Source organism: Hyperolius riggenbachi, chromosome 9 (assembly GCF_040937935.1).
Source record: "Hyperolius riggenbachi isolate aHypRig1 chromosome 9, aHypRig1.pri, whole genome shotgun sequence".
NCBI classification, from domain to species: Eukaryota; Metazoa; Chordata; class Amphibia; order Anura; family Hyperoliidae; genus Hyperolius; species Hyperolius riggenbachi.
The window spans coordinates 222,970,134-222,990,492 of NC_090654.1; the positions used below are offsets into that span (position 1 = coordinate 222,970,134).

The 20,359-nt window shown below is 46.3% G+C and overlaps 1 protein-coding gene across 2 annotated transcripts in view; it reads right to left on the reverse strand.

Annotated features, from left to right (window-relative positions):
* The window catches only part of BAZ1A (bromodomain adjacent to zinc finger domain 1A), a 97,805-nt gene that overhangs the window by 37,416 nt on the left and 40,030 nt on the right, over positions 1-20,359 (reverse strand). For both annotated transcript variants that reach the window (XM_068254039.1, XM_068254040.1), the window contains 8 exons: positions 19,643-19,789; positions 16,803-16,898; positions 15,190-15,414; positions 12,926-13,091; positions 10,096-10,206; positions 9,840-9,949; positions 7,349-7,858; positions 857-1,017 (listed from right to left, as the gene is read on the reverse strand). In XM_068254039.1, coding sequence (XP_068110140.1) covers positions 857-1,017; positions 7,349-7,858; positions 9,840-9,949; positions 10,096-10,206; positions 12,926-13,091; positions 15,190-15,414; positions 16,803-16,898; positions 19,643-19,789 — 1,526 coding nt within the window. The remainder of the gene's footprint in view (positions 1-856; positions 1,018-7,348; positions 7,859-9,839; positions 9,950-10,095; positions 10,207-12,925; positions 13,092-15,189; positions 15,415-16,802; positions 16,899-19,642; positions 19,790-20,359) is intronic.

Consider the following 20,359-nt stretch of genomic DNA (forward strand, 5'->3'; position numbering starts at 1 on the left):
GACTGGCTCCTTACCGCTAGATGGAAACTGCAGCCACGGCAACCAGTGATCAGCTTGAGACTGCAGAACTAGAGTGTCACAGATGTGGTGTACTTTACATTTAATTGCCTGGGGCATCTTCCTAGGTTGTGCTGTCAGCCCAATGAAAGCCCATGACTAAGTTGTGCACTGCAGTGCACTTCCTTGATCGCGCACCCGAAGCCAGGGGCATTCTGGGCATGGGCAGACTTGTACCTGCACATGCGCAGAATGCTCCCAGCCATGGAAGCGCAATCAAAGAGGCAAATGGCCTGGACAGCGCATGCACTGTAGCCTATAATTGGGCTGACAGCAGTCTAACAGAGGAGACCCGTAGGGCACTGAGGTGCAGGGAACTAGAAGGTGCCCCAGGGTAAGTAAACGTCAACTTTTCCCCCAATCTCAGCTTTACATTAACCAAGTAGGAAAAAATGATGTATTCATAACAAATACATATTGTATGGCAATTCTTTAAAAAGCAGTCAAATAATGTATCTATACTATATCACTATACCAATCTCTCCTGCAATACTTAAAACATCCTTTTTGCATCATGACACTCCTTCAGTTCAATTATTTTAAACTAGTCAAAAGGTCCGTCCATTAAAAAACTGGCGCTAGGCCTTGGCTGCGAACCCCCTCCTCTCTGCGTGCACGATCGCAACGGGAACACATGCACACATACCCGCCTCCCTGCTGTCCAAAGTCCATTCATGTGTAGCGCATGCCCGCCACGTACAACGCACGGACACAGGACAGGGAGATTATTATAGGATGACATCTAACAGATCATTTTCACCAAGCTGAGCATAGCCTGAATTTGCCTATGGTTACATACCTTTACAGCACCCAGACTGCCCTGATAAATGCGTTCTTCAATGTCCAGCAGGAGCTCACATAAACGGTATTCGAGCATCTTCTCTCCAGAGGTTTGGGATGCATCAAGAGCATTTAGCGACCTCCCCCGTCCTGGCTTTATATCTACAGGAGGTGTACTGTCTATGGATACAATGTAAACCGCTTACCATTGGCAGAACATATAAGACCACAGTTGCATTAAGTACGTTAATAAGTTTAAGTCATGATTATTGTATTGATACAATACATAACACTGCAGATGCCAACATGTGCCAGCACTCCAGATGCCTTTGTAAGTGGCCAGCAGCCTCACAATCTCAGGTCAATATTGGGCAGAAGCTTCAGGACTAACTTGGATCTCCACCCTGCCCTTGTCTGATGTTAAAGAAACAATTAAAGTAACCGAGATGATCTTATTTATAAAAATCTGTTTAGGCTAACACCGCCGATTAAAGACTACGTATGAGTGTGGACGTATGAGTATAACAACCTAACACTTATCCCCTTAAGCACTACGCTAAACGGGGATTTCTGGGGAGTTGCAGCACCCTGAGAAGCACTAATGGATGCAATGTAGTAGGACACTATAATAAGGCATTCGAGAAGAAGCAAGGCAAGCAGAAGCACAAAGTGCTGCAGTTCCCAGCAGGGCTGTAGAGTCGGAGTCACAGTAATTCTGGGTACGTGGAGTCGGAGTTGGATTTGGTGGTTTCATAAATTGAGGAGTCAGATGATTTTTGTACCAAATCCACAGCCCTGGTTAGTATTAGACTAAGGAGTCGGAGTAGAGGAGTCTGAGCCATTTTGGGTACCTGGAGTCAGAGTTGAGTCGAAATCGGTGGTTTCAAAAACTGAGGAGTCGGAGTTGGAGTCTGATGATTTCTGTACCGACTCCACAGCCTTGGTTCCCAGTCAGATCCACAGAGCGCTACAGTTCCCAGGCAGATCCACAGAGCGCTACAGTTCCCAGGCAGATCCACAGAGCGCTACAGTTCCCAGGCAGATCCACAGAGCGCTACAGTTCCCAGGCAGATCCACAGAGCGCTACAGTTCCCAGGCAGATCCACAGAGCGCTACAGTTCCCAGGCAGATCCACAGAGCACTACAGTTCCCAGGCAGATCCACAGAGCGCTGCAGTTCCCAGGCAGATCCACAGAGCGCTGCAGTTCCCAGGCAGATCCACAGAGCGCTGCACAGTTCCCAGTCAGATCCACAGAGCACTGCAGTTCCCAGGCAGATCCACAGAGCACTACAGTTCCCAGGCAGATCCACAGAGTGCTGCAGTTCCCAGGCAGATCCACAGAGCGCTGCACGGTTCCCAGTCAGATTCACAGAGCGCTGCACGGTTCCCAGTCAGATCCACAGATCGCTGCACGGTTCCCAGTCAGATCCACAGATCGCTGCACGGTTCCCAGTCAGATCCACAGAGCGCTGCACGGTTCCCAGTCAGATCCACAGAGCGCTGCACGGTTCCCAGTCAGATTCACAGAGCGCTGCACGGTTCGCAGTCAGATTCACAGAGCGCTGCACGGTTCCCAGTCAGATTCACAGAGCGCTGCACGGTTCCCAGGCAGATCCACACAGCGCTGCATGGTTCCCAGTCAGATCCACACAGCGCTGCATGGTTCCCAGTCAGATCCACAAAGCAGAGCACTGCACAGTTACCAGTCAGAGCCAGTGAGCGCTGCACATTTCCAAGTCAGATTCACAGAGCGCTGCACAGTTCCCAGTCAGATGTAGAGCGCTGCAGTTCCCAGGCAGATCCACAGAGCGCTGCACAGTTCCCAGTCAGATCCACAGAGCACTGCAGTTCCCAGGCAGATCCACAGAGCACTACAGTTCCCAGGCAGATCCACAGAGTGCTGCAGTTCCCAGGCAGATCCACAGAGCGCTGCACGGTTCCCAGTCAGATTCAGAGCGCTGCACGGTTCCCAGTCAGATCCACAGATCGCTGCACGGTTCCCAGTCAGATCCACAGAGCGCTGCACGGTTCCCAGTCAGATCCACAGAGCGCTGCACGGTTCCCAGTCAGATCCACAGAGCGCTGCACGGTTCCCAGTCAGATTCACAGAGCGCTGCACGGTTCCCAGTCAGATTCACAGAGCGCTGCACGGTTCCCAGTCAGATTCACAGAGCGCTGCACGGTTCCCAGGCAGATCCACACAGCGCTGCATGGTTCCCAGTCAGATCCACACAGCGCTGCATGGTTCCCAGTCAGATCCACAAAGCAGAGCACTGCACAGTTACCAGTCAGAGCCAGTGAGCGCTGCACATTTCCAAGTCAGATTCACAGAGCGCTGCACAGTTCCCAGTCAGATGTAGAGTGCTGCACAGTTCCCAATCAGATCCACCAAGCAGAGCACTGCACCGTTACCAGTCAGATCCACAGAGCACTGCAAAGGTCTCAGTAAGATCCACAGAGTGCTACACAGTTCCCCGTCAGATCCACACAGCGCTGCACGACTCCCAGTCAGATTCACACAGCGCTGCACAGTTCCCAGTCAGATTCACATAATGTTGCACAGCTCCCTGTCAGAGCTACAGAGCACTGTACAGTTCCCAGTCAGATGTAGAGTGCTGCACAGTTCCCAGTCAGATCCACCAAGCATAGCACTGCACAGTTCCCAGTCAGAGCCACCGAGTGCTGCACAGCTCCCAGTCAGATGCACAGGGCCCTGCACAGTTCCCAGTCAGATCCACAGAGTGCTGCACAGCTCCCAGTCAGATCCACAGAGCGCTGCACAGTTCCCAGTAAGCTCCACAAAGCACTGTACATTTCCAAGTCAGATCCACAGAGTGCTGCACAGTTCCCAGATTCACAGAGCGCTGCACAGTTCCCAGTCAGCTCCACAAAGCACTGCACAGTTCCCAGTCAGCTCCACAAAGCACTGCACAGTTCCCAGTCAGATTCACAGAGCGCTGCACAGTTCCCAGTCAGATCCACAGAGAGCTGCACAGTTCCCAGTCAGATCCACAGAGAGCTGCACAGTTCCCAGTCAGATCCACAGAGAGCTGCACAGTTCCCAGTAAGATCCACAGAGTGCTGCACAGTTCCCAGTCAGATCAAAAGAGTGCTGCACAGTTCCCAGTTAGATCCACAGAGTGCTGCACAGCCCCCAGTCAGATTCACAGAGCGCTGCACAGTTCCCAGTCAGATTCACAGAGCACTGGACAGTTCCCAGTCAGCTCCACAAAGCACTGCACATTTCCAAGTCAGATCCACAGAGTGCTGCACAGTTCCCAGTAAGATTCATAGAGTGCTGCACAGTTCCCAGACAGATCCACACAGCGCTGCACAGCTCCCAGTCAGATTCACAGAGCGCTGCACAGTTCCCAGTCAGCTCCACAAAGCACTGCATAGTTCTCAGTAAGATCCACAGAGTGCTGCACAGATCTCAGTCAGCTACACAAAGCACTGCACAGATCTCAGTCAGCTACACAAAGCACTGCACATTTCCCAGTCAGATTCACAGAGCGCTGCAGTTCCCAGTCAGATTCACATAATGTTGCACAGCTCCCTGTCAGAGCTACAGAGCACTGTACAGTTCCCAGTCAGATGTAGAGTGCTGCACAGTTCCTAGTCAGATCCACCAAGCATAGCACTGCACAGTTCCCAGTCAGAGCCACTGAGTGCTGCACAGTTCCCAGTCAGATCAAAAGAGCACTGCACAGTTCCCAGTCAGATCAAAAGAGCACTGCACTGTTCCCAGTCAGATCCACTGAGCACTGCATAGTTCCCAGTCAGATTCACAGAATGTTGCACATCTCCCTGTCAGAGCTACAGAGAACTGTACAGTTCTTAGTCAGATCAAAAGAGCGCTGCACAGCTCCCAGTCTGATGCACGGGGCCCTGCAAAGTTCCCAGTTTGAATCCACAGAGTGCTGCACAGTTCCCAGTCAGATCAAAAGAGTGCTGCACAGTTCCCAGTTAGATCCACAGAGTGCTGCACAGCCCCCAGTCAGATTCACAGAGCGCTGCACAGTTCCCAGTCAGATTCACAGAGCACTGGACAGTTCCCAGTCAGCTCCACAAAGCACTGCACATTTCCAAGTCAGATTCACAGAGCGCTGCACAGTTCCTAGTCAGATCCACAGAGTGTTGCACAGTTCCCAGCCAGCTCAAGAAAGCACTGCACATTTCCAAGTCAGATTCACAGAGCGCTGCACAGAGTGCTGCACAGTCCCAGTCAGATTCACAGAGTGCTGCACAGTTCCCAGTCAGATTCACAGAGCGCTGCACAGTTTCCAGTCAGACCCACAGAGAGCTGCACAGTTCCCAGTCAGACCCACAGAGAGCTGCACAGTTCCCAATCAGATCCAAAGAGTGCTGCACAGTTCCCAGAAAGATCCACAGAGTGCTGCACAGTTCCCATTCAGATCCAGAGTGCTGCACAGTTCCCAGTCAGATCCACAGTGGGCTACAGTTTCCAGTTAAAGGGGAACTGAAGAGAGAGGTATACAGAGGCTGCCATGTTTATTTCCTTTTAAGGAATACCAGTTGCCAGTTGGTGGCCACTAACGATCCAACTTTTTTCATCCAATTTTACCAAATCTATGTAGTATAAGGGTAAACTGAGTGAATATCTTGAATGGATAATTTAGGTAGTTGCTTTATATTACATAGAATTGGTAAGATTGGATCATTAGTGGCCACCAACTGGCAACTGGGTAAAGGATACCCGAAGTGACATGTGACATGATGAGATAGACATGGGTATGTACAGTGCCTAGCACACAAATAACTATGCTGTGTTCCTTTTTTCTTTCTCTGCCTGAAAGAGTTAAATATCAGGTATGTAAGCGACTGACTCAGTCCTGGCTCACACAGGAAGTGACTAGTGTGACCCTCACTGATGAGAAATTCCCCCTTTTACCTCTTTCTTGCTCTCAGAAGCCATTTTCTGCTGGGAAAGTGTTTTATAGTTAGACATGAGATTCCATCTCATCATGTCACATGTCACTTCGGGTATCCTTTAATGGTGCCCATACATGGTATAATTTTTGTATTTTTTTTTGCGATTAGATCATTATGTCCGATTATTCTGTTAGATCAAATATAAGATTTTCCCAACATGTCCGATCGGATTTTTACATAAAAAAAAAACAAAAAAAAAAAACAACAACATACAAAACAAAACAGGATAATCGTTCATTTTTCTTGATCGAAAAAAAGATTATTTTTGACTTTCATTCGATACGATTGTTTTGGTCGAATTAAACGGGAAAATAAATGGTTTTTATTGTACCATGTATGGGCACCATAAGGGAGAGTTTTAAAGGGGTTCTGTGGTATTGTAAAAATCAAACAAGCTGACACTTACCTTTGGCTTCTATCAGCCCCCTGCAGCGGTAATGTCCCGCGCCGTCCTCCTCCGATCACCCATTCCCTGCCGCCAGTCCCGGTGTAATCACGCGAGTGATTACACTGCAGCTGCACGGCCGTGCTTGCTCCCTCGCGCATCTTTGGGAGCTTACTGCGCAGGCGCAGTAAAAGAAAACTTTGTGCTGTGCCTGCGCAGTAAGCTCAGATGACACGAGCGAGCATAATTCATCTGTTGGGACAAATATTAGACCGGGACCGGCAGCAGGGAACAGGTGATCGGAGGAGGAAGGCATGGGACATGACAGCTGCAGGGGGCCGATAGCAGCACCAGGTAAGTGTCAGCTTGTTTGATTTTTACAATATACAGAACCCCTTTAACCCAAATCTGGTCACACAACTTGCACTGCAATAGTTGCTTACTACATTTGTACTGCGTCTCATACAATATTGTAAGCATCTTCTTCTACACCAAACCACAGAAGATGCTGTTGCTCTATAAGCAGAGCAATAAAAATATGATCCTTACAGCAGATGCAACAGTGGACATTTAATAGAGCTAAAAGCAAATTTAGGCACATAATTTCTAGAAATATATACATATAGCTAAGTGAACGCGTATACACAGAAAGCGAATAGGGGTGCGTACCTATAACGTAGCCGCCGGGAGATTTCGGTAACCCTGCTCTTGCACAAGTACCTGCGGCGTTAATTACTATTCCCCCTCCAGGCCGCCATGGATAGTAGGGAATGATGTAATTCGGCTTCCAGCTATTACTGGCGGCCGAATTACAGTGTTCTTGTAGTGATTTGTGCTCCGTCGTCTGACGGTGCCCAAATCAGTCAATGAGCGCTGCTATAGCCGCAATTTCTATTACGGTCTATGATGGTGCCGGCTGCACCCAAATCTCCTGCACTGTTATTAAAGCACTCAAATAGGGTTACCCATTACTAACAGTAGAAAAAAAACACTCAAAATGCAAGGCACTGACATTTTGAAGAAAACAACAACAAAAACAAAACAAAAAAAAACAATGAACTTACTCCAGACTTTGGAAAATGCCAAATGCTGTTTATAATTATCACGAGAAGTCCTTGCTTCAATAGCATCTTTGTGAAATGTATAAAGAAAAAAGTATTTGGAGGAAATACCTGAATTGTGGAAACGATCAGTGGGAAAGTCGGTGAGCTTCTGACAGATCCTGGCCTTCTCCTGCATTAATGTGTCCTTGAGGGTGCTCTCTCTGTGCCCCCGAGAGTTCAGGCTCTCGATTAGTTCATCAAGCTGTTCCTCCGAGCTGTAGAAAAGCCAGCGGTTTGGTTTGTCCACCAGTTTAGGGGGCTCTGGCTCCTCCTTTACCTCCTGCTCAGAAGCCTCATGACCATTGACTGTGGGATTCCTTTCTGGTTCTCTAGGCAAAGCAGGACGAGGCTGCAGCATGTCCTCAGTGATACCGGTATAGTCTTCCTCTACAAATAATCCTGGGACTGAGAAGAAAGTCCAGAATCGCCTGTACCAGCGGTCCCGGCCAAGAGGAAAGATGTTTGTGCATGCCGTGACTTGCTGAATCTTCTCCATCAATTCCTGCTCCCGTTGCTGCCGCTGTTCTTCATCCACAGGCTCAGCTTCTTTGCTACCCATAGAATCTCTGCTCTTCATACCTATCCAGGTCAAAGGAAATAAGTGTTACCATATTGCAGCACACAGATTACTGAAAGGGACAGTTTAGGATACTGTTTGAAGATCAGAATAGAATACCAACAAATCCTATAACCTTCTGTGCTCATGGAACACCTTTAAACTAAACCAGTCGCACAAAAGCATTTTCTAATCTGAAATTGCTCTTCCAGTGAAATCTTTCAGTTACTCAACTGTATTTTCTTTCCAAATGTATGCTTAGGGCTCGTTTTCACTAGGTGCGGTGCGGCTACATAGCCGCATCGCACCGCAGGTGTGCTGCAACACATGCACGCCAGTGAAACAGTTTCCATGGTGTGCGGAGATGCGGAAGTGATGTGGCCGGCGGCAGAAGTGATGCGATGCGGCTTGCGTAGCAACACTCGCATAACTTCGCAAATGGAAACACGGCCTAAGGGCTGTTTCACACCAACACAGCGAACTGAGCACTAAATAAACCACTTGAGGACCGAGGGTTTTTTCCCCTTGTCGACCAGAGCAATTTTCACCTGTCAGCGCTCCTCCCTTTCTTTCACCAATAACTTAATTACTAGTAATCATAGCGTAATGATCTAGATCTTGTTTCTCTTGCCACCAACTATGCTTTCTTTGGGAGGTACAGTATGCTAAGAATTATTTTATCCTAAATGCATTTTAACGTGAATAATAAGAAAAAAATTGAAAAAATTCATTATTTCTCCGTTTTGCCATTATAGTGTTAAAATAAAACGTTCCACTGCGGATAAAAGCCACACATTTTATGTGCTCATTTGTCCCGGTTATTGCAACGTTTAAAAAATTTCCCTAGTACAATGTATGTCGCCATTATTTTATTTGGAAATAAAGGTGCATTTTTTCAGTTTTGTGTCCATCACTAATTACAAGAACATAACTTAAAAATTAATAGTAATATACCGCCTTGACATACATTTTTAAAAAAGTTCAGTCCCTAAGGCATACTTATAATTTTTTTTTAATGTAAATTCCCCCCCCCCCCCCCCCTATATTTAAAAAAATAAAAAGTTTGGGTACTATGGGAGGGTGTGGAAGGGAAAAGGTTAATTATAAAAGTCAGTATGGGGATTTTTATTAAATAAAAATGATTTTTGGTGTAATATACTATTTGGCCATCAGTCATTTCTGAGTCACATACGTAAGCATGCGACTTGGAAGTAATGCACAGCAGTGTAACAACAAGAAGATACAATGAACGCCGGCGTCTCGTAGATGCCGGTATTCATTGAATCGGGACTTAGATTTATGAATGGGAGCTGCATTCCCATTCATTAACCTTCCCACTAAGTGGCGGTAACAGCAGTGCGCGCGCGAGCGCCGGCTGAATGCCGCTGCAGACTTGTATTCACGGCCCTGGTGCATCCTGTGAATTTTGCAGGGCCGTGAATATACTGCACGGCATGCAACAAGTAGTTAAACATAAAATACAAACCTCCTCATAAGGAAGTTTTGTAACGGTGTGTGCCATTACTGACCCATGGGATGCTGCTCTTCTGGACCACGGCCTGGCCGACATTTCTGCCTGCATTTGTAATTCCTGGTGGAGTCACACACACACCGCGATGCATGCTGGGAGATGTAATTGCAGTGCATGGATGCAAGTATAGAGCTATACTTGCATCCATGGACTACATCCCCCAACGCACGTGTGACCCCATCGGGAATTACAAATGAAGCTGCCGGTCAGGTGCAGACGATGACGCACGTTGTACGGCCCGGGGGCCAGAGTTGCAGCACTCCGTAGGTAAGTAATGGTGACCCTACGAGAACAGAGACTCGAGTTTAGTATCCACCACTGTTGGTTCACCTATTTTCTATAGGCACCAACACATCCTGTGTAAATACGTCTCCTCGTAAGATCTGGGAAACAAAGGCTTGTTGGCTTATCTTCCACTGAACTGCTCCAAATAAATGGTGCTGCTGCTAAGGATTCAGGATTGTACAACATACCTCTCCTCTTCTTGGCAGCAGGTGGTGTCCCTTCATCTGCTGAGGCTGCATCCTGCTCCTTCTGCTCAGATTCCTTATTCTCACTGATGGTCTCCACCTCCTCTTCAGCTCTGTGGAGTAATGATGTGACAAGATTGCAATAAGCCCCATGTTTGCTAAAACTCGACACTTATTCACACAAACACTACAGCGAGCAGTCCTGGATTCATCACACCTGCCATAAAAGTACATTTACATGAAAAGCATTATGCTCTACCCGTTTGCTTTAGCGGAGTCCTTATGCTCATCTTCCCCTGGTTTTTCTTCCTCTTTTTCCTTCACCTTCATCTCATCCTCCTTTAATTTTTCCACTTTTCGTTTGCGAATTCTACATTTTATCAGAAGGAAAATAAAAAACAAAAACACACAAGATGAGAAGATACACTCTCACTCTCCACAATGCTCCTATTCAGATTACTTCAAAAATGTTAGAATGTGTTCAGATGCCAGGTCACTTTCATACATGCATGGGGGGGGGGGGGGGGGGGTATCCAGCAGATATGGGTGAAACTCAAAAATTAGAAGACTATCGTGATAAAAAATAAATTTATTTCAGTAATTCAACGTAAAAGGTGAAACTAAAATATGAAACAGATTTATTACATGAAAAATGAGATCTCAAGCCTTTATTATTTGATATCATTTTGAGGATTATGGCTTACAGCTTATGAAATCTTTTGTGAAAATGTTCAATATTCTAGGTTTAAAGTGTCAGACTCTAGTCTGCTGCTCCGTTTTCTTCCCACCTCCCCTTTCCAAAGAGGCGAGATCTAAGCAGGGTAGTGTAATAGCACTCATTGCCAAAATGGCGCGTACATGGCTTGTTGGTGCCCAGGGCTTTTCAGTGCAGGGTGAGCCAAATGCCACACAAATTCAGGGGAAGAGAGGTTAAATACTATTCTCTCAACTCAGAGGGAAAAGTAATTCCTGGTCCGGCGATCACCAGAATTTATCGAAATTATTGCACAAATTACCTGTGCGCGGGGCACGGACTATAGCATTACTTCTACAGCCGCACCAAACTTTGATGCTACGCGGCCACGAGGTGGGCACCAAAAAGCCCTGCTTCGCCAAAGTGGCACTACAAGCAATAAGCAAAAACAGTTTCAGGCTACACATCCCCACACTGCATACACAGCTTACGGCCTGGGACCCACTATCAGCACTTTTCTAAGTGCTAGTGATTTGTAAAGCTAATGTAATGATATGATAAAAAAGAAAAAAGTAAAGAAATCAGACCCCTCAAGTGGGATCACACCCACAGCATATCAGCAAGAGCTTTTCAAATAACAAGCACTTAGAAAAGTGCTGCTAGAGGGTTCCAGACCTAATGCTGGGAATACACGTTTCGTTTTTGCCTTCGTTTTAGCCTTCGATTCGTTCGGTAAACGAATCGAGTGTTGAAAACGTATGTGAAAATAGTCATAATCTCATTATAGTTTCGATTAATAGACCCCAAAAACGAACGACTAGTGATCGAACATGTTTGATATTATCTCTCTTTATCCATCTAATCGAGCCATTGGTAGGCTTGATGGCTGTTCAGATCGATTATATGTTCGTTTATGCCGTCCGTCCCTGTACCAAGTTTCATTTCTTTGCAGCCTTCGATCATTGGAAAAACGAAACCATCAGAATCGGAAAAAAAAACGAAACCGTGGGTGGTGATATTAACCGTACGGTCGATTATTTCGGGATCGAAAAGGACAAAAGGCACAATCGAAACGAAGGTTTAAACGAAGGCAAAAACGAAACGTGTATTCCCAGCATAAGAAGGAAGCTGCTAAACTTATCTTTTCTTCTACACAAGTGCATTCAGCAGAATCACAATAGCCAGTTATTACCCTTTCACATACTGACAGAGCCCCCATTACACTGTATGTGGTCTGTATTTGCAGTACAGCTGAAGATTCTGCTGCTTCTATTTACATGTAACCAAAAGACAGAGGTGTAAAAAACTAACCCACTTTAGTATGTGGTATAACCCAACTTCAGTCCCTCACTGTCACAAATAAACTGTAAACATTTTCTGTAAGTGTGAAATTTTTTCTGCAAGTGCTAAATAAAGTTTTGTATTTTTATATGAAATACATTTGTATTCAATCAGGCCGCACCCCTCCCACATTTCATCTCAAAGGGTTTTTTTTTGCATTTTCTGTGAGGATTTTACAAAAACCTTAGACTGCATTTCTTCCCAACATTCAAAATACAAGAAATTCAAATTGAACAAACCTGAACTTTCTCCATCTTCAAAACTTGACCACTCAAACTGTAAATAGAAGTTATTTTCCCCATCTAAAGGTGGCCATACACTGGTCGATTTGCCATCAGATTCGACCAACAGATAGATCCCTCTCTGATCGAATCTGATCAGAGAGGGATCGTATGGCTACCTTTACTGCAAACAGATTGTGAACCGATTTCAGCCTGAAACCGTTCACAATCTGTGGTGGTGGTGCTGCCGCCGTTCCCCCCCCCCCCCCCGCATACATTACCTGCTCCGCCGGCGCGACTCCCCAGGTCTCTTGTCTTCTTCTCTGCTCTGGTCTCCGACATGCTTCACTTCTTCCTGCCCAGCAGGAAGTTTAAACAGTAGACCAGACTAGAGCGGAGAAGACAGCAGAGACCACAGGACTCGCGCCGGCCGGAACAGGTAACGTATACCCGCTGTATTGCGTCGGCCGTCAGGCATTCGAACGCCGCTATCGACGCACTCCCGACCCGCCGGCGATCGAGAAAAATCTTCCGCACGGACGGGAACGATCGATTTCGGACAGAAATCGACCGTTCTGTCAGCGGTGTGCGCGGCAATTTCACAGCCGATTCGATCATTGTGATAGAATCGGCCGTATATCGGCGGGAAAATCATTAGGTGTATGGGCCCCTTAACAGAGACATGGTCTTGGTGTCATTCCTAAACCCCGCACTCTCATTCCCTCCTATCCAAAATATCTGTGGGACCTGCCATTTTCTTATGTGCAGCATGTCCAAAGTATGCTCCTTCCTATCCCCTAGCAATTTACAAGCTCTGAAATGTATATACAGACCTGGCAGCGGCCTCTACGCGCTCCTTGCGGTTTTGACCCGCTCTCAGCTCCCTGAACTCTTGCTTTAGCTGTCGCAGCTCTTCCACACAGTCCTCAATGTAGTCCCTTGTCGAAACTAGTGTAAGCAGCTTGCCGCTGAGGGCATGGAGAATCTTTAACTTCTCATCTGTGGACAGAGGACAAAGATAAACACACCTGTCGCTCACAAGATCATTCTTCCTACAGGATAAGGTGCGTACACCCCTTTGATGGATGTCGCCTGTCAGGGATCGGCATAAAATCTGCTTGGACGACATCGCTGGGCCGAACTGCACATACGCAACAACGTACTGTGCTGCTATGGGACAATGGCGCAGCGCATGTGTGGGCAGGGGGCAGCGTGCACAAACAAGTTAGCCTTCTTCAGAGGGCGAGATGATCCGCCAGGCAGGACACTCGTGCGCCACCTGCCTCTGTACACACTTCTGATTATCGGTTGAAGCCGTCGTTTTCGACTGCCTGAGACGATTTTAGCCAAACAAGTGTACGAGTCTATAGTGTGAAAAGCAACAATTCCATCACGCTTCCTAGGAGTCATCTTATCTCTATGTAAACAGCAGTGTATTCTATAGCACTTAACTTGAGACATTTCCAGCAATTTAATGTAAATTAAAATAAAGCTTGATTTATATAACTCTAGGCATAATAGTTATACTTGTCAAGGAAAGGTATTCACATACTTGTGTTTGGCGTCACACGAGCCCACGTTACCACAGCAACCACTAGGGCGCATGTACAGTATGAGGACAGAGGACGGAGCCAGTGGCAGACACAAACAGGTAATGTATACTGAGTGTGGGCATATTTTACATTGGGGGGGGGGGGGGGACAGAGTCGGGGGCAGCAAGGCGGTGTCACAAGGCCGCAAGGCCAATTCTCAAGAGATTTCATACTGAAATTGTTTACGGAATTGGTCTGCAGTGTACTGGTAGGCAACAGATCTCTCTCCGATCAAATAGAAATCGGTCTGTAGGTCATTCTGCCCATACTGCTCTACTCAGCAGTGATTTTGTAAGTGCAGAGAGTAAATGGTCGTCGGCAGCATTGGACTTGGACACGGAGCGGTCTGTGGGGATTGAAACTACCAAGCAGGATGGTACCAAATACTATTCTCTCTAGAATTGTATTTACTTTTTTTTTTCATAATTTAACTAATTTTCGCACCACTACAGTACATCTACGTCCTCTGTGACTTCATATAAGCTACGAGGACGTAGATCTAAGTCTTGTAGCTGAAGTACAGCTGTGCACGATTGGGCTTGCTCCTGTACAAAGCCTTCGGCACTATCTGCTGCAGCACTAATTGGTGAAAGCGAATATATGTTCCCCGAGTCCATAAGATTGATTTTTACCATCAAAAATACTATTTTCTCAGTTCATATTGAAAAATACACATGGCAGCATTACTTCAGGGTCAAATATCTTCATCATAAATTGTGACAGGAACAGAATTTAAGTTTTGTGATAGTGGCTATTTTGCAAGCATATCAGGCAAACAAGCTACATCTAAAAAGCTTTGATGCAAAATCTGCAGGCAGATAAGATACCATTGTATATACATATGAGTACTGTCGCCTGCAGGGAGTGATATTCAATTCCTTGGGCAACGGTTCAAGGCAGAGTTCTGTAAAGACACAATGCAAGGCCAGAGGTGTATTTCTTGCTGGGGAGGGGGGAGAAGGGACCATACACAGCACACGACATAGCAGCTTCTGGTGTGCAGATTGAGGAAGACTGCAATGTCTGTGGGTTGGTTGGGTGGTGGTGTCATTAAAGATCCAGCAGTCTGATCTTTAGGCGATGTCAAAGGACTCCCGTACACATGCTAGGTTCTTGGATAAGACTGTCCTTAAAGAGAACCAGAGGTGAGAGGGATATGGAGGCTGACATGTTTATTTCCTCTTAAATAATGCACATTTCCTGGCTGTCCTGCTGATCCTTTGCCCGTAATACTTTAAGCCACAGACCCTGAACAAGCATGCATATCCGATGTCTATGACAATTCTGACAAAGATTAGCTGCATGCTTGTTTCAGGTGTGAGGTTCAGACACTACTGACCAGAAAGATCAGCAGCACTGCCAGGCAACTGTTTGAAAGGAAATAAATATGGTAGCTTCCATAGGTCTCTTACCTCGGGTTCCTTTTAAGGATCTCTTCAGATGAGTTTACACAGTGTGTACATGGCTTTAGGGCTAGAACACACGAGGCAGAGACGTATCCTCACCAGCTGACAAGGCGTATACGGAAACAGTAGACAACTTCTTCAGGATTTCAGGATGATTGAGACGGAGCTCCATACAAGCATCGTCCGTAGCTACAAAGCCTCCCTGCTTCTGATATCGATATTTGGCATTGACAGAATTAGAATCCGCACCAGAGGACAAAATATGAAGGCGAAGGATTTCTGACAACGTACAACTATCTAAATCCAGTTCTTTCAAACTGCAACCTGAAAAGAAAAAAAAAAGTGATAGCGTTAGATTACCCAGGAAAGCTGCCATTGCATGTTATTGCATGTCTGCTGTATTTATATATTAAAATTATCTAGTGATCACTTCTGTGCTTCCTCTGCAGGGACAGCTCATTTTAAGCACAGCTAGGAATGTATACTAATTGAACCAGACAAAGCAATGCAAACAAAAGATAATTTTATCAGCTCTTCGGATGTGGCAGCAACCTATTCAATGAAGAAGTTGAAGTAAAGCGGCTTTTAACTGTTTGAATGCTGTTCTGCTACAATTTCTTTTGTAGTAGTAGATTTAATACTGTAAATAATGTTTAAGATCAAAGAAGAAATGCAGGGTTTCATACCACTTTATTGCTCATGCACAAGGTAGGGAGGAAAATCATATTGCTTCCTCTCGTACACTGCTATGCTAAGCCCTAGGTAAGTAGAACTCAACTTTTTTCCCCACCTAACAACCAAGAACATGTTTATTTAAGATAATATAAGCACCTTACTGTATATACTCGTATATAAACCACATTTGTAGGATAAAAAAAAAAAGTGTCCCAAAAGTGGGGAGGTCGGCTAATATGCGAGAAACGTGTGGGGGTGTGTGGGTATAGTTACCTCTCCTCATTCCTGGCAGCATCTTGCTTGCTGTATGACTTCTTGTCCCAGGGAGCCACTTCCTGTTTCCCTTGCAGTTCCGTACTCGGCCACTACATGTCAGCAGTGTGAACAAAGCTGCAAGGGGGACAGGAAGATGGCTGCCCACAGACCTGAAGACACTGTAGCCTGGACTTGTAGCAAGTACAGAGCTGCACAGGAGACAGGAAGATGGCTGCCCGGAACAAAGAGAGGTAGCTATATGTACACTGCACAGCACTCTTATTCGTCACATACATACATTCTACTGAACATACAGTACATACACATACTCTGCAAGAATGCTTCACTCTGCACCACATACAGGGGTGAGGCACTTTGCCCACAGAAAGGGGGTAGACTAGGAGCAGACAATGGGTGGGGTCAGCTTATCCAAGGGTCACACATTATTAGGGTGTTTCAGGGGCAAAAGTTGGGGGGGGGGGGGGGATGGGGTCGTGTCAGATAATACAGGGGACAGCTTATACACAAGTATATATACATTATTTTAAACTACATGTACAGACCTTTACACCTCAAAAGCCAAAGCTCAAATTCCATCTGCATCTAAACCTTCACATTTTGCTGGTACCCTTAGTTTTAACCCATCCAGTCATATGTAAAACATACTATGGTCCATAATGAGGAGACATACAACTGTACAGGAATGGTCTATCAGCTATTCTGAAAACATTACTTGGCTTTCAGTTTCTCATTTATGCCAAAGGAACACAAAGTAAACTTACCATGATTTAACTGTGGCCAAGCTGATGCCAAGGAGGCTACAGCCAGAAGGACAGAGTGTGTGGAATTCCTGTCTTCACCTAATGCTTCTGTTAGACCTGTAAGATTAAAATAACTTGTAAAACTATCAGACTTCATTACTAAAAAAAAATAAAAAAAAAATACTTAAGCCTACATACTTTCAAAATTAAAAATATAACCAACAAAGAAATGTAAATCTTTAGTAAAACGTAGTCATCGCTTCTTAACCACGTCAGGTTTTTTGGACACTAGTCTCGCGTTTAAACTAGCTACTCTTAACCACTTGACCCCCCCCCCAGTGCTAAATTTCTCCGTCCCTCTGCGCACTGCTTCACCCCCAGGGACGGAGAAAGGCGCACTTGTTTGTTTACTGGCTGGGAGTGGGCGGGGAACACTCCAGCCAGCCAGCACAGCAGGTGACTAATTGGATGTTAGGAACAAGCGTTCCTAAATCCAATTAGACTTGCCGATTGTGAATAGAATGAAGACTGCTTCAAACAGAAGCAGTCTTCATTCATAACGATGAAAGGTAAACAAACGTGCAGATCGCGCGCCCCCGCGACCCGCACACACACCCCCGCTCTGCAGTGCAATGATTGGTTATGGTGACCCCAGTCCCCAATAACCAATCATATTATAGAAAAGAAAAAAAAGAATGGAAGCAGCGCTGAAAGGTAAAAATCGCGCTGGTGTTTCAGAGGTAAAACCCCTCCATTGTGAAGTGGTTAAAGTTAACCAGAGATGAAAATAAACAAATGAGATAAACAATTGGATCTGTCCTCCTACTCCGAAAAATGACTCTTAGATATCTCAAGGTTTTATTTTATGTATAAACATGTGCAAAGCAGATTTAACCACTTCCGGATTCTCGGTGCGTATATGTACGCCCCTGAATCCTGAAGTGTATTCCATGGAAACGGCCGCTCGTATGAGCGACCGTTCCATGTCAGTTCACGGAGGGTGTCTCCGTGAACACCCTGCGAGCCGATCGGCGGCTCGCAAGGTAAATGTAAACACACGGGGAAGATCTTCCCCGGTGTTTACATGTATACGGCGCTGCTGTGCAGCAGCGCCGTAGAGGAGATCGGTGATCCCCGGCCTCTGATTGGCCGGGGATCGCCGGCATCTGATAGGCTAAAGCCTATCCCATCAGGCGCAGGACGGAAATCCGTCCTGCGCCGCTCACAGGGGGAGGGAGAGGGAGGGAAGGGGAAGGAGGCCAGGAAGCGCTGCGGAGGGGGGCTTTGAAGAGCCCCCCCCCGCAAGCAGCCGGCGGCGATCAGACCCCCCCAGCAGGACATCCCCCTAGTGGGGAAAAAAGGGGGGGTGGAAGTCTGATCGGCCTGGCTGCAACCTGATCTGTGCTGTGGGCTGGAGAGCCCACGCAGCACAGATCAGCACAACATTTCATGGTATAGAAGTGGTTAATGTTTCATAGTCTCTGCTCAATTTCAGTGTCTCAAGAGTCCCAGAGTGAAAAATACATGAACTATTGACCGGTTTATCTTTTTATCTCACAGTGAAAAGCCCAGACATCTGCTTAGGAAAGTGTTTTATAGCTGGAATTTGTTATCAGTGCACTGAATGAGTCCTGACTGGAGAAAAACTCAGTTCCATAGCTATTTATAAACTCTTTCAGGCAGGAAAAAAAAAAATTGGAGCACAGCGTAGGTGTCTGTATGCTTGCCAGTGTAGTCTATCATTAATAAATTGATAATATTTTTGACTGGTTGTAACCCAAAATCTGACCAAAGTCACACACACACACACACACGTTCAGTGCCCCCCCACCCCCCCAATTATTAGAAAAAAATGATTGAAAACTCAGGAAAACCTAGCTTGTACTGTACATCAAGAAATTGTCAATCTACCCTTCATCATTCAATTTTCATATAAATTGATCAGAAAAAGAAGATTTCTCAAACAAGTATATATATAAAAAAAACAAACAAAGGAAAAGCTTTCAATTTTTCTTTGCAACAGATCGGTATTTTCGAATTACTGTAAAATTGCATCATTTTATTGTATGGTGTGTGGCCACCTTAAATGAGTCATCAGGCGGAAAAAAATAAATAAAAACTTTACTCACCTGGGGCTTTCTCCAGCCCCTAGCAGCCGACTGTCTCACGCTGTCATCTCCGCTCCCCGCCGCTGTCCTGGTCTCCGTTCTCGGTCCGGAAGCCGACCCCGAGGTCGTCCGCACTGCGTGTGGTGTGAACAGCCACAGTCAATCAAGCCCATGTTGTACTGGGCTTGATTGACGGCAGCGGTTCGCACATGCGCAGTGCGGACGACCTCAGGGGTCGGCTCCGGACCGAGAATGGAGACCGGGACAGCGGCCAGGAGCCGAGGTGACAGTGTGGGACAGTCGGCTGCTAGGGGCTGGAGAAAGCCCCAGGTGAGCAAAGCTTTTTTTTTTTTTTTTTTTTTTTTTTTTAATTCGCCTGATGACTCCTTTAAGGCTGTGTTCCCACTTAAGCGGAGAACGGACATTTTTTTTCCTGTCATGCATACTGACAACTGCTCATAAAGCTGCTAATACAAGGGGGGCCCCGAAGATAAGGATTGGTACCAATACGAAGTGCGCTTCAGTACCTCATTAGACAGGGCAGGTGGCTATGTGGCAGATCAGCTGGTTTTAATTGCTTTCACTAGGGCTTTTGATACTGATTGTAGGTCTAAACATACATGAATAACTTGTACAATTACTCTAGGCTCCCTATGATCTCCAAACATTTCTGACAGCAAAACATACACAGTACAATTCCTCAGAAACCATCACTCAACAATATCTCTGTGCACAAAAAGAGAGAAGAGCCACCTTTCGCTTCTGCCTCCGTTATCTCATCATTCGCCACTTCCTCCTCCTCTTCAGCCATGGCGTGGAAGATGGCGCTCAGGAAGAAGAACAGCAGCTCACACAATGGGCCCTCTGGGTCATTGCCAACTAAGGCCTCCTCTAGCATATCTGTAAATGAAAAGAAGAATCGTGCATTTAATTCATTTTTCAGTCTCTCTGCCAGGATGCTTATACTAGAGGGTACCAGCAGAGGAGTCCATGTAGACAAGAGCGGCTGGGCACATCCAGTTAAAAAAGCTTTTATTATAAACTTTTAAAAAATAAGCATCAGCAGCACAATAATGCCAGGAGAGAGAGGGATAAGCATGTAAGAATGGTCAACAGCCGTTTCGCACTATACAGACTAGTGCTTCCTCAGGACAACAAAGCCCCCCAAACATCACCCCTTAAATACTGTACCTACTGAAGCAGCAGCTGAAGAATGGAGGACGCCCTGCGAAAGCACACCCACGAACGCCGCTTCTGTACTTCCTGAACGCCAACTGCGTTTCATTCACCGGAAGTCGCGGACCGGAAGTGGTCATCGGAACTGTCTGGGCCAATGGGGTGCGGGCGCAGCCGGCGCTCCGCTTACAGATAGTACCTGTCACTCACATTGGCTTACCCCGCCCCTAAGAGGACCTGTACCAGGCGTCTAACACGCCCCTCCACAATAGTTACATACTGGGGGCACGGAGT